Consider the following 15,010-nt stretch of genomic DNA (forward strand, 5'->3'; position numbering starts at 1 on the left):
GCAGCTGCTTCGTAACAAGAGTTCATAAACACCTTGTAAGCACTTTCATTTTGCAACCGCGGTCTAAAAAAAAAACACAAAAAAACACAAAACAAAAACCAACAACCTAACAAAAGGCAGGACGTGCAGCTCGCTAAAAATAAACACAGGCTCGGTGCAAACCAACTGCAGCATAACGTCGTGAGAGCGAAGGACAACTTTACCAGCTTTGTGGGCACAACGCTGCCCGGAGCGCTGCTGAACCAGTGAGGAAACGGTGCCCGCGAGGCGCTCCTCCTCCCTGCAGCGCGCTGCGAAGGAAACGGCACAGCCAGTTTCATTTTGATACTTCTTGTAAACTGACAAAGGAAGCGCACCGCCAGCTCGACCCGGAGCCGACACGCTGCGCAGGACGCAGCTCAGCAATCACAGCTTCAATCCAGGTCAAATGACATAAGTGGGAAATTATCAAGTGCTAAAATAACCACCCTTCTGCCCACGTTTATTTACGACAAACAGGAGCTCCGCTCTCTGACACAAACCCACCGAAACGACTCTCCGTTTCACAAAGCCTACGAGCGCGAAGGGTCGGCAAACTTATGCAAAACATCCCGCAGGGAGAAGAAACGTAAACCGAGCCACTTACAGCGAGGAGCGGGCTGCCAACTTAATCTGATTCTACGACGGCTGTAAACACGCACTTTTGGAACGCGCGATGATTCACGCCGCCGCAGATGCCGTCAGAGGAGCGCGGCATTCCGCACGCGCTGCCGGCAGAGGACGACCTGCCCTGCAGCACCGCCGGCCCGCGCGCGCCGCCTGCTTTGACTCCAGGCTCTCGCTGAGCGCCGAGTTTCAGGTCCTACCAGTCGGACACCAGCGCGGGGCCCATGCCAAGAACAATACGCACTGAAAGCAGCTGTGGGTTGGGTTTTTTTTTTGTTGGTTTTTTTTTTTTTTTTTTTGGACTGTTGATACAACTGAAAGTTAAGCGCAGTTAAACCGAAGTGTAAAATGGAAAGCAACAAACCCACCTACTGAGAGGAAGACGCTCGGGTTTTGTTTGGCTTTGTTTTCTTCTTTCTTGACTCAGGAAAGGGGGGGGTGTTTGTGTCTGACGGAGCAGGATAAGCCTGCTGCTTCTCTGAAACATCCTTCGTTTGTGGGATAACAGAGTAATTACACATGAGACAGCAGGAATCATCTCTGGAATACCACTAAATTACTCTTAAGTGGCCAAATCTCTTAAAAATGGCCAAATTCCATTAAAAACACTCAGTGTTTCCCAGAATACTTACTTCTATTCAGTAGGAAGTGTAAAAAAAAGGAAGGGTCAAGCAGAGCACCACCACAGCACAAAACCGCTTCCAATAGCGGATTCACCGCACCAAATGCGAAGCAGAGCTGCTGGCTCGCTCCTTCTGCGAGCACTCCGAGACCTGCAGCCCCAAGGCACCCTGGCGTAGCAGTTTGGAAGAACGATGGCAGGGCAAACACCCTGTCCTGCTGCCAACATCATGCCTTGCATCGCAGCAGCAGGAGACCTAGATGTATCTCTGGTGACAAGGCCTACTTCTTCAGCTATAAAATGGGATAGTAACAATGCACAGTATTAACTTGCTTCAAAAAGGAGTTGGATATCTAAGTAGGAAGTCATCACTTCTTATAAAGACACAATTCTGTATGTGTAATTGGTATTTGCCCCCGGCACACTGCTACCGCAGCAAAACTGCCCGGTTGGCTATTGGAACTCAGCTATTCTCAGCTCAGTAAGACCAGGAATCCCTGGGCAAAAAAGGACACATGCAAAAGCAAATGAATCATAGGTAAAATGTTTTTGTTTTTTTTTTTCACTGACATTCTCCCAAAGAACGGTGAGAAGAGCTTTGCGTGGAAATTTCCAGCTGCACTGGAAGCAATGCTCTGATAGTCCAACATAAAACCTGTGAGACATTCTGAACTGCCTGGAGGGTGCGGGGTTAATGCCATCCTACACCCTGTGCTCATCCTGCAAGGACAGCCCTCACCTGCCTTCTGCATGGGTGTTCCATTACCTGCACTAACAGCCCCAGCCTGGCAGTCAAGCTATGACACTTCCTTCAAGCAACAGCAGCACCGCAGACAAGCAGGAATTCTACGGGTGATTTTGTGGCTGTATGTGAAGAGAAATCTTTAACTGGAATATTTGTTGGACGTAGCATTATGTTTAGCACTGAAATAAAACGTGAGCAGCAGCGGTCTAGTTTATTAGATACACAAATTTAAAAGCAACTCATCTATTCCCTCCCTGAAGCACAGGACTTAAATCATTTTGCTTCAGACAGACTGCTGGAAATAGTGAAAAATTTGGTATGACCAGCCCCCTGGGGCAGATCCTTCCCATCTAGGGTCATCTTATTTATTTACATGAATGTCTCAGGTAAAATATGTCATTGCATCTCAATCTCCATCTTCAATGATATTTACAAAATAAAATAATTTACATATATTAACATTTTAGGAACTCGTCGGATGTTTCCCCTTATCTACAGTAAGACTACTAGAGAAAAAGAGTATTCTTCAATGCTTTACTTAATCTAAACAGAGATAGAACAGCATTTCTTTTCAGAGCTAAGAGAATCTAAGGATGGACAACTGAGGTGGCTGGCAGGACTCCACAGTGAGCTCTGCACTACATGTCATATTTTCTCCATACTCAGATCAAAACTAATGGGATGAATGGTATTCAGCTCCTCCTACAACACTGAATGCAATCACAACGACTTTTCAGGTAACCGAGCTAACGGTACTAACCACATTACAGATACTAGTAACAGTCAGAGTCAGATTTCAAGCAGTTAAAAACAACTGCTGTACAGATAAAAGAGTAAAGCAAACATTACAGCAAGATGAGCCATGTTTAAGCAGCATAGATATATTTCAGGACTTTGGCAAAAACACCCAACAACAACACTACACTATGTAACTCAGAGGAAACAACCTATCATCCTTAGGAGACATATGCTCATGATTGGTTTATACACATAGCATCATGCCAGAGTTTGCTCAATAACCAGATAACTTATTTCACTGTTCCTCAGAATAATTGCATACAGACGTGGTAGCACTACTGAATAAGCTGAGAATAACAGCCTTGCAGTGCTTGGATGTAATTTACTACTTAAATGTTTTGGCTTTTGGAATCCCAGAACAGCATTTTCATGATACAAGGTACATATATATTTTCTCTCTGTACTAACAGCAAGCTGTTCCACTAGCAGAAAAATAGAGAAAAGCGTTTTTCTAAGATTCCGTGGCTTTTTTCTCTGTATGTGTCCCACCTCGATCGCCCTGAGCGGTCCTGCCCCTCGGCACTGCTGCCATCTCACCCCATTTCCAGCTCCCTTGTGCTCCCCCAACCCCTGTGAGACAGTCTGAGCAATGCCTGTTCTACAGGCACCCGTGCAACAACTGTCAGAGCACAAGCACTGCTGCCACACCAAATGCTGTTCTCTGGGGGCATGTTAATGAATGTGTCTCTTTACAGTAGCTGATTTTCAAAGAATCACTGAAACTATGCATCTTTAATGCCATACTGGTAGGGAGTCAAAAATTCTGAGGGAAAAATCAGTGTAATTGGATGAGCTTTGTTGCTATTATATTTATTTTTCAGGAAACTCAAGTTTACATTTTTACATGGTAATTTTACTTGTTCTTCTGTGTTTGTCACTCCTCATGGATATTCCCCAGCCTCAAATGAATCCCCTTCGGATATTCTGACAGCTTTTGAAAATCAAGTTAACCAAACAGATCTGCCCGACTGGGAACTGCAGGTTTGTTTTGAAATTTTAATGAGCTTGCATTTCAGTTTCATTCTGTATTACACTGCCTTTATAGCAGGCTTGATAAGTGTCAGTGCAGAGTATTTTCTCATTCCCAATGTTTTAGATAAATCAGCTCCTTATCTGTCAGGCCTATTATGTGCCACAAATAACAAAACCAATTCTTCAGAACACTGCAGGGATAGCCATGGGTTATAACCCCACATTCACAGCCTCCAGAGGGAAGTCCAAAATAATTCCTGGAGAGGTCACTTATTCGTGTTTCTCTCACTAGATACAATTGCACTTATGAACACCCAAACCCTCAGCCTTCTACAGAAGAAAACTGCAGGCAAACAACACTACAGACATACCCAAACCACAGAGGGGTGTCTGTAAAGGCACTTTGGTAGCTGCTCCTTTTCCTTCAGAACCTCTTTAGTTCTACTCTTATTTGCAAGTTAAGATCTAAAAAAATATGTTTTCAAATTCAACTTGTATCATTTGCGATGTCTAGCAGTGTAAACTAAAGAAACTCATCCCTAAGAGGACATAAAGAGATACATACCAGCTTAAGAGAATCCCAGTTAAATGCACTTTGTGTTGTACTTCTGAACATGTGTCTAAACCATTGCTCACTGTAACTAACTTCATGTATTACAAATGCCATGCTTTGGATAAATGATGTACCAACCTTCCAATTGCTGACCTGAATGGAAGAGAATGATATGTGTCTATGATTTTAAATGTCACAGGAGGTCTCACAGAACAAGCACACAATAAACATCTTTCCAAGGTATCGTATGTTTGACATGTACCAGTTGTTTTTTTTTTTAATTTAAACCACCTCAGTCAACTGGAGCACAGGTAAAACGTTCTGGGATTACTTTCCTATAGGGGTTGAGTTGGCTTCATCCATGTCAGATGCAATGTCACGTCAGGTGGGAAGAAAGAACAGCACAACCCTTTGACAAGAGGGGAAAGCAGCTTTTGGTCAGTCAAAAAACAATTACAAGGGGAGTAAGCTTGGGAGCCAACAGGAAAAAGAGAAAACATTTTAAAGGGCAGGACTGCAATGTGTACAGATGAGTTATTTATAGAGTCAACACTCAATTACCCGTGGTCAGATTATCTGTACCAGAGATGCAGAAACAAACCAGCTCCAGTCGGGCTCATTAGCCTACATGCAGCTTTGTGCAGACATTCCTACACTTCTGGGTTGGCGTGTGTCTGGAAATGTTACAAAAGCTTTTTCTCCAGCAAAAGACTGAAGTCCTTATTGATTTAAACTGAGGTGTTCTGGCTGGCTGTATAGCACTTCCAAAAGCAAGAACATAGGCAGAAATGGCAGAGACTCCAGATTAAGCCACTACTTTGCACCCAGGTGAAGCCACTACCTTGCAGCATCAGTCCTGTGCTCCCAGTACCAAGAACTTTTACTAGCTCAGGCACAGTGTCAAGGCAGAGTTGGCTGCATGCATTCCTGCCAGACTGCGTCAGGGCTGGGGGAAGCTGGGGAGCGCAGTGCAGATGAGCGCAGGACACTTGTGACAACACAGCAACAGGCAGCAGCCAGCACAGCAAATGCTAACACAGCTGTGATGGCCGTTGTGCAGAGGGATCAAGCTGTGAAATCACTTGGGATCGTGATTTACAGCCAGGTCATTTAAACCCAATATTCTCAATGAGGGAAAAGTTAAAATACAAGTGCTTTCCTAACTGTAGGAAAAACAAAGCAACGGATGGTACCAATCCAGATTGAAGCTGTTTTCCTGGTCACAATGCCAAAAGTGTAATTAACAGTGAAATAAAAAGGTAGTCGTGGAATGAAATGGAAAAAACCCAGCAATGTGACTTCCTACCTGCCAATTGCTTCCTCTGAACCAGACAATCTGTGCTCATGCTACAGGGCCAAATCCTCTCCCACTTGTCAGAAGACAGAAAAGTCCAAAGAGGCCTTACACTCCTACATCCTTTTGGAAGTTGTCCCTCCTCATCAAAGTGATGGTGCTATAGCTGAAATAAACCCTACTATCTAGGGGTAACAAGAAGTATTTAAACTGCAGAAACTGGAAGAGTTTAAAAATCTCTCTTTTTTTTCCCCCAGCTATGGAAGCAACTTGACCAGAGACAGGGGAAGGACAACATGCAGAACACTGGCATGAAAAATCTCAGCTATAATCAGCTGACTCCAGCCTGATTACAGAGGAGGAACTAAACTCTTTATTTGGCAAATTGATCACAGAGCAATTATTGCTGTGTCTGCCAAACGGTAGCTAGAAAGTACAGCAGATTTAACCAGCGATGGCTAACACATGAACCAGAAGTATCCATGCCGGAGCAATCAACCTTGTCTCTAAATACTAAGGAAGAGATTTACTTAGGTTTGAAGATGACAGTGTATAGCACAGAGCTTCTTAAGCAGTTTCGTATGGTAGCAAAAGAGTACAGAAAGCAAAAGATAACAAGAGTTACCATGAACATTGCTGTAACACTTCTGGGAATCTGGAGTCCTACATCTAAAACATTATTACCCCTCCCTTCTTTCTCCCTAGTACCAAATGCCTTGATCTGCCAAATTGTTTAAAGTCTGAAACAGAAATAATTCAAGAAAAACAACAGTTCAAAACCAAAATTCAGTCTATTGTTACTCATCAGAGAAGTCTGAAGATTTAGTTGTTTTATCTCCTTAGAGTTCAACACCTGAAAGCTGACAGCAGTGGAAGTTACAGGCTTACTGTCCTTTACTGTTTTCTTAGGACACAAAATTTATTCTCATTATTAGGAAGTAATAAATGTATTTTGGATGGCATAACATTCAGACAACAATGGAAAACGATTCCTGCTGTATATTATTTGCAGGTCTTATGTAGCGTGTTTTTTTGGGAGTATTTACTAATGATGAGAGCACCACAAACACTAGAAAGGAATGGACTCAACCACTGATAAACAACTGGGAGCAAGACTTTGCTAAATATTCAGTGACTCATATCAGCAGAAGGTTTATTTACTGTAAGAAGGTGAAGACCAATGCTCCCCCCCTCCCTGCTGCCAAATGCCATGAACTAGGAAAGACCAGAAATGCAAAGCCTACAACGTTAAACCACTGCACTGAAAAGTCTCAACTGCTGTGAGGTTTAAGGAAATACACCAAAGGTATTTCACCTTCATGTGGGCTCCCACCACAGCAAACTCCAGTCGGTAGCTTCCAGGTAAAGCAGCTGTTTATCTGTCCAGCACACACACACACAAACTGTGCTTAAATAAATTTTGTGCTTTGTTACTGCTCCCCCTGCCACAAGATAACAGCTCTAGCCAGGTACACTATTAGCAGCATGTGAAAGGCTCTCAGAGAACCTCCAAGGACACACATGTTGAAGGACAGTGACATGTTATGGCCTGAAGGCCCCAGGGAAATGCATGGAGGCTGGCACTGGGCTTCATGCATGCTGCCACAGTCGTACTGCAATCAAAAGAAGCAACTTCTGCACCCGCTCTACTCTGCTTAAAAACACTTCTGGTTCACCTTTGTTTTCAACCTTGTATTATATCAATATGGGACTGCATTAGGCGTAGGAATGGAGAACAGGCAAGCCATGTAATTTAACCTCGAGTCCTTCAGTGAGTGCTCCTCAGATGCTACTGCTGGGCCCTGCTGTCCTGTCACCTGGGGGCTGTCCCTTGCCACCTGGGCTCACCCCGCTCAGGGACCTCACTCTGCTTCACCATTCCATGCCCATCTGCCAGTCACAAATCTTACAAGCAATTCTTACCCCTCTTTCTGGTAACTTGGTTCCAACAACCCATCAGTCTTTCTGAGAAGAAATGTTTCCGAATATCCAACCTGACCTCCCTCTGCCACAACCAAAGACCATTCCCCTTATAGCTGTTACCTGTAAGCAGAGGCCAACTCACTCACCACAACAATATCCTTTCAGACAGCTGTAAAAAGCGATAAGGCTTCCCCTGAGCCTCCTCTCCTCCAGACTGAACCACTCCAGTTCCCTCAGCTGCTCCCCGTGAGTCCTGTGCTCCACACCCTCCACAGCTTCATCATCCTACAGTGCAATACTGACCAGAGACCTCAGAACATTTCAGGCTCTACAGGAAAAGCTCATTTGGAAGTCACGGACTTCCACAGCTGTGGACAGATGCCACCTCCATTGGCTGACACTGGTCTCAGGTGAGCCAGGAGGATCCTGTCTTCCACTGGATAACCCACAGAAGTGCCACTTAAGTCTTGATAGTTATCACAAAATCACAGAATGGCCCAGGTTGGAAGGGATCTCAAGGATCATGAATCTCCAACCCCCCCTGCTACAGGCAAGGCCACCAACCTCCCCATTTATTACCAGACCAGGCTGCCCAGAGCCCTATCCAACCTGGCCTCGAATACCTCCAGGGACGGGGCATCCACAACCTGTCTGGGCAATTATAATAACTCATAAATAACGTAGCGGAGATAGAAAACTTCTTTCTCCTATTAAGAATGTCTCTTCTCCTATTAGAGCACATAGCATAAGGTTGCAACCGATACCCAGCGGTAATGCTAACACTAAGACATGCACACAGCCCTGACAGCCTGCAGGTAACCCTTGTTCTTCCAAGAACACCAAACCGAGAGAAACCACAGGTATTTAGAGAATACAAACAAAAATATTTACTTTCTTTTAATTTAACTTACACAATTCAAACCATATCAAAGCTCCAAAAGCAAACACTTTGTAATTCCCCTGCTCTTTATTTAAAAAGCTCTATGGAATTTACATAAAGGCACCCACTACGAAGCTGACAGCTGCTAGCTCAGGAATCAGCAATTTCCCAACTGTGTTTAAACTGCTTTGGTACTGCTGTCGCGTCATCATTCAATTCAAGGTACGAGTGATGTTATTTCTGAGCCACAGCCTATTGCCAGCACAGTCTGCACTGCGTTGTGCCACACGGAGACACGTGAAATAAACGTGACAGTGCAAAACTGAGGCCGTAGGAATACATACTATGAAAAAGGGCGAAATCCCGGTAACCCCTCTGCACGCGGCTCCGGCGGAGGTTTCTCTGTCTCTCTGTACCCATGTGAGGGGCAGCGACACGGCCTGCGCTGGAACTCGGCATCAGCGCTCAGACTCCGAAGCACCGGAGCAAAAGCGAACATGGCAGAGTACGCGAGATTCCAATTCCGCAGGCAGCACGCGCGATCGTTATTTGCACGGCGCTACGCTGATAAGGGTTGGAAAAAAAAAAAAATCACGGCGCAGATAAGGCCGGGGCCAAAGTCCCGGCGGCGGCACTTCCCGATTTGGGCACGCCGCCTCGCAGCCCCACCCGCCGCCGCAGCCCCGCTCCGGGAGGCGCCGGGGGACGGAGCGGCCGCCGCCCGCAGGTACCCGCGGCTCGCAGCCCCACGCCGCGGAACGGCCGCACCCCGCGCGGCTCCGCTGCGGGCACGCCCGGCGCCGTGAGCGCCCCCTGGCGGAGCGGCCGCCGGCGGCAGCAGCCCGGGGCAGCGCGCCGTAAACAGGCGGCCCGGCGCATGCTCCCTGCCGACGGCCTGCGCCGCGTTCTTCAGCCTCCGCGCTCCTACTGACAGCTAGGAAGGTCCCGAACGGAGAACGGCCCGGAACTGGCGCAGGAAGTGCCAACGTTTCCGTGTTTTTCTGCACAGCTGTCCATAGTACAGAATTACAGAATGTTCCGCGTCGGACGGGACCCCCGTGGCTCACCGAGCCTAGCTCCCAACTACCTGTGGCACAGAAGCTGCACCCAGAAAGCCAGCCCGGAACTTCCATTGCAGCATGGCAGCATGGCACCTCAGCCTAACACAGATCTATTCTCACAGCCGTGGCCAACATGAAATGCACTGACAAACACAAGCTCAACTCGTAAGGCACTTACAGCCATCTTATGACTTAGCACGTGTGTGTCTGCACACATGCGGAGCTCTGTTCCCTCTTGTTCAGCTCAGAGATGGCGCAGGAGCCCCATCTACCCCAGATGCTCATCCTCCCACCTCTGCAGTGTCCCCAGGGGTGGTGAGGGGACAGCCCTCATTTACCCACACCTCTCTTACTCACAGAACCCTCTGCTGGAGACCCTGGTTGATGAGGCAGATGCTAGCAGCGCAAGCAGACAGAAGCGGTGTTCCCAGAGATCTGCTCAATGGGGCACTGCAGCTCTTGGCACAGCTCCAGTTGAGCAGAAGACAGAACTAGATATGAGAGATCCTGAGCCACCGGGCCTGAAACGGAGCCCAGACAGAGCAAATGGAGCCAGTGCGTCTTTGAAGGTGCACAACCTGTGGTGGTGGGTTTTTTCCCCACCTCATTTAATTTCAGTGTGGGACCTGAAATAAAAACAAACAAACAACCAAACCCCACAACAAACTGCATTTGGGGCATGAGCCTACCTGAGCACAATAACACTATATGCTTCTGGGATTTCTGAATGAGAAACATTCACTATGGACATACATCCCTCACAGAAGAAAGGATTAATGAGACAAAATAAAACAAATAAGATAAACAAATGAGAGAAAGTAGCAATAGGTGCAGAAATAACAGGCGAGTATATAAGTAAATAACAGATACTTAAGTAAAAATATTTAACAAACATTTGGGTAACATCTGGAAAAAAAAAATCCAAGCGTATGTGCACATATAAAGGCAAGAGAAATTAAAAAGCTTAATTTTCCAGGTCATGTTGCTTACTGCATCATTTACGGCTGAGACGTAGATACTGCTAATACCTACTTGTGTGGCTCCAGCAGATGTGTGCAGGGCAGCTGGCAGAGACTCAGTGACAATCCTGGGGATGCAGCAGCACTGCTGCATGGAGCGGCGCTTGCTGCCTCACGAGATCGTGTGATAACATTCACACCCCAGTTTGAACGGCAAGTCACAGCATGGTTCTGACTGTTTAAATTCTAATAGTTGGTAATGTTAAGGAAGAGTTAACTCCCACGTAAAAAACAAAATAACTCTCCAATGCTGATTTTTTGGGGAGTGGGAAGATGCGTAGTAACCATACAAACAAATTTATTTAAAATGATGCTTTCAATTCCTGAAAATGAAAAGGTACTGTCTGGCAAGCAAGGCTGATGTTAGCTTTTGTTTAAGATACATCCAGGAGGTTGTTTCTTTTCCATATCTTAAAATAAAGTGCCTTAAGTGATCCATCAAGAGACTGCCTGAACCAGTGCTCCAGGAAGTGATAACCAACACTATCGTTTTCAGTCTAAAAAGGGGAATCTAGCAACAATATCAAAACTCTTACTTAAATGTAAGAGAACAACTTCAGCTTAGATGAAGACCCAGACATTTTCCTTATAGATGAACTTCCTGTATATATTTTTCTTTATAAAATGTTGTACTAGGAGAGACAGGTTCTGCTAATGACAGACGAGATGTGTACTCAGTTATTCACGAAGCACTGCAATGTAACTTTTCTCCAGAATCTTAGTGCAGAAGTTCTAGCTACAGAACCCAGAATCTTTAAGAAGGCTGAAAACAAAACATGCCAAGAATGAGAAATACAATTCATTGTAGATGATAAAAAGGATTTTTTTAAATGTTTTTTGAAGATCACACTGTGCTCATCTCACAATCTCACAAGCTTTAACTGTGTCTAAGAAACAAGGAGCAACAGAAAGTGATTCCTTTGCAGCCTACACTTTTGAAACTCTGCGTGTGGCTCAGGAAAGAGTACTGCTCCATAAAAACATGAAGGAGACTGCCCATTTAGCAGTGCCTTGCTGTAGACATGGCTGCTTTTAAGACTGTTTTCAAAAGAAAATCTCACCTCACTGTTGCTAGGTTTGGACCAATGGAGCTGGGTTTGTCCCTGTTCAGAAAGGGCATCACACCAACACCACCTGGAGCAATTTTTTTTTTTTTTTTATGCTGCACAACAGAAGAATATTCCCATGCAATTTTCAATAGAAGGACCTGAATTTTAAAAATAAGAACCCTTTTTAGCACCTAGTACATGGACACTGCCGAGTCTGCAATGTGTTATGGGACTAAAACTTCAAAATGCAGAAATAAGAGTCCAATCTGTTGGGAGTATGTGTGCTTCTTGCTTAAGTTCTGCAGGCCTAAAATAGTGACAGAATTAATTCTATTTCCTCATAGTGCTAGGTAGGTCAACATGCAGGTTTTTTTTTCCACCTAGAAACAAGACTACAGCTTCAGCAATCCAGCACTGGCAAAAACAACAGAGCTGACTTCAGGCAAAAAAATAAACCCAACACAGAATTGAAATACCAGCTCATATACTTAAGCAGCAGCTGCATTAACTGTTTCAAGAAGGTTTTCTGTAATGATGTATTAATCTCACTCTGAAGTCCAATTTCAAATGTTTCAGGGACATGGATATTTCTGCACTGGTGGAGGGAAGAGGAGTTCAGAGCAGTGTAGGTCAGAACATTTGGGAAAGCCAAAATTCTCCTAACTTTATCTGCAGAGATCATCTCAGACGAATCCCTAAAGCTCTAACTGATCATCTGTGCAGACTCCTGGAAAACACTGTCACCAGGTATCTCACCTAAACCATATTTAGCAGGGAACAGATTTCTATGAATTCCCAGCATCCCGACTTGACAAGTCCACAAAATCAACCATCTCATCCGTTTTCAGAAATGCGCTCTACCAAAGCTGTGTCTGCAGCCTATAAAACACTTCTGATATATCACAGATCCTCATAAACTAATCAAACAACTGTTACCGTACCAAGAAACTGCCCTGTCCCTGGAAGGTGCTCAAGGCCAGGCTGGATGGGGCTCTGGGCAGCCTTGTCTGGTACTGAATGTGGAGGTTGGTGGCCCTGCATGTGGCGGGGGGGGGTGGAGATTCATGATCCTTGAGGTCCCTTCCAAACCTGGCCATTCTGTGATTCTGTGTGAAAAAGTACAAATCCTTGACTAGCAAGTGCTGCTTGACAGACATTCAGTTATGTTTATGTTATCTTACAGATCAGGCTGATGCCTCAGCAGTCCCTAATTTTCAGAGCTGCTCCTCCAGAAAGGCCTGGTATTCTGGAGGAATTCAAGGGTATTTTAAAAACAGCTTTGAGTACTTTAGCAGCAAAAGAAAAGACAGACTCCTATCTCTGCTTTCCTAAGAAAGTTCTTTTTTACTGTGTTTTTCCTTCTTGGCCGTAGTCCAGAGGGGGTCTTTAGAGATAAGTTTCTTTTATTAAAAATAAAACACTGTAACAACAAAATTAAGAGCATTTTTTGCTCCATTTTGAGCTGAACAAGGATTTCTTGCTGTAAAACTTCCAACTTAAATTGTCTAAGCAAGCTGAAATAACAAGAGATGATCGCATTGTCTTCCCAAAACATAGCCACACTTAACACTGTACAATCACATAAAAACCAGACCTTGCTCTCAGCTGCTTACAAACGATGATCTCAACACTTGGGCACCTCATGAGTGCCATGGAGCTCAGCAGTACCGCTCTGCGTATGGAATAACACTCACATGAATCTAGAGTAACAGATGAAGCTAACCCAAAGAGGAATGAACACTCTTCCTCTTACACTCAAATCTTCAGTTCTTTGTGCAACTTCAGAAGCAACAGACTTCAGCACTCCTCTTGTACAACCTTTTCAACTGTGCTACAACTCTGAAAGCTTCTGAATATTTTTTAAAAGATTCATGTTAAATGATACATAAGGAGTGAATGCACAAGTAAAAATACACAGAAATAATATTTCTTATGGCAGCAATGCTGCTGGACAATGTAGTGTTTTCCTAAGTTTCCTTGCATGCACATTGCTTCCTTAATGTGTTAAACAGGAAAAGTCTCAAATGTTAACCAACAATTTAGAGCAAACAAGAGCAGTGAAAGGCTGAGTAACCTGGATCTGTTCAGTCTGAGGAAAAGACGACTGAGGGGGGATCTGGTTAATGTTTATAGATATCTAAGGGGAGGTGGGAAGCAAATGCATGAGGCCGGGCTTTTCTCAGTGGTGTGTAACAATAGGAAAAAAAGCAGTGGCCTAAAACTTGAACATAGCAAGTTCCATTCAAATATGCAGAAGAACTTCTTCATGGTAAAGGTGACACAGCACAGAACAGGTTATCCAGAGAAGCTGTGGAGTCTCCTTCCATGTAGGTGCTCAAGAACCATCAGGACACCCACCTGTGCAACCTACTGTAAGGAACTTGCTTTAGCAGGGGATTGGGCTCAGTGATCTCCTGAGGTCCCTTCTAACCCCTGTAATTCTGTAATTCAGTGATCTTTGTTGCTTTACCTGTGCAATGCCATATAATGTTCATGAGCACTCCAAAGTTGCATTTCTTTTCTTTTTAGAGATTCCAGAATTCCAAGTAATACTGCGATCTCTTACTGACTTAATTGGAGCTACTAATAAAGGTTCTGCTTCAGCCAGCCTCTTAGCATTGCATTACAACTAGCAATTTAACTTATATTCACACCATTATTTTCATGTTGCGTGGACATGCACATTTAGACAGTATTGCAGCAACGTACTCTAAGTTACAAAGAAGGTGATTCAAACTGTCAAACTGGTGGAAAATAGACCAGAATGTATTTATCTAAACATACAGAAGCACACTTGTGCTTCTTTTATGTACAAAAGTACAATCAGAAAATGTGTCTTACAGGTCACCTGCATGCATGGGAAGAATGTAGGTACTATTCCTACATTTATTTACTCCCAAACTACACATCAGGTTTTTCCATTGTTTTTAGTCTGCATGTACTGCTATCAGCCTTCCAGATGTATTTTTCCACTCACAGAATAGAAAATAGAAAATTCTAAGATTAAAAGAATAGTAAAAATGTTTAAAACATAGGAAGTTCCTTACCTATTTTATTCCGATCTCCAGCCTTTCAGAACTGGAGTCAGTTTCAGTCTCAGTGCAGTCTCACTAAACACAAGTGCACAGATAACATATAGTAAAAGCATCCTTAGGTAAGTTCATGAAGTATTTGCAGAGACTCCTATTCAATCTGCTGTCTCTTCCCTTCTGAATGCAGTGCTGCAGAAGCCAACATTCTGCATATGTAGTCTGGCAAACCTCACCACTTTTTGTTTTCTTCTAATTGTCATTTTCTACAATTTACAACTTTCACTTCAATGCTATTCAGTCAAAGGATACAGAATTTTAGTTGTGATGTCATCCCCAGTCAATTTTTTGTGTTTTTTGATTACATTATCAGGCTGACTCCATATATTAAAGCTCTCTCCTTAGCACATCCTTTTGGGG

At 44.3% G+C, this 15,010-nt stretch overlaps 1 protein-coding gene across 4 annotated transcripts in view; it reads right to left on the reverse strand.

Annotated features, from left to right (window-relative positions):
* ATXN7L1 (ataxin 7 like 1) overlaps positions 1–15,010 on the reverse strand; it is a 109,951-nt gene that overhangs the window by 36,052 nt on the left and 58,889 nt on the right. The window contains exon 1 of one of the 4 annotated variants that reach the window (XM_042872466.1): positions 8,777–8,981. The exons of 2 other annotated variants lie outside the window; for them this stretch is intronic. In XM_042872466.1, coding sequence (XP_042728400.1) covers positions 8,777–8,891 — 115 coding nt within the window. In that variant the 5' untranslated portion in view covers positions 8,892–8,981. Of the gene's footprint in view, positions 1–625; positions 706–8,776; positions 8,982–15,010 lie in introns of those variants that run through there. One more of the 4 variants, XM_042872467.1, reaches the window with a different exon arrangement.

This window comes from Lagopus leucura, unplaced genomic scaffold, assembly GCF_019238085.1.
Source record: "Lagopus leucura isolate 7727_CA_CO unplaced genomic scaffold, USGS_WTPT01 Super-Scaffold_100008, whole genome shotgun sequence".
Taxonomy (NCBI): domain Eukaryota; kingdom Metazoa; phylum Chordata; class Aves; order Galliformes; family Phasianidae; genus Lagopus; species Lagopus leucura.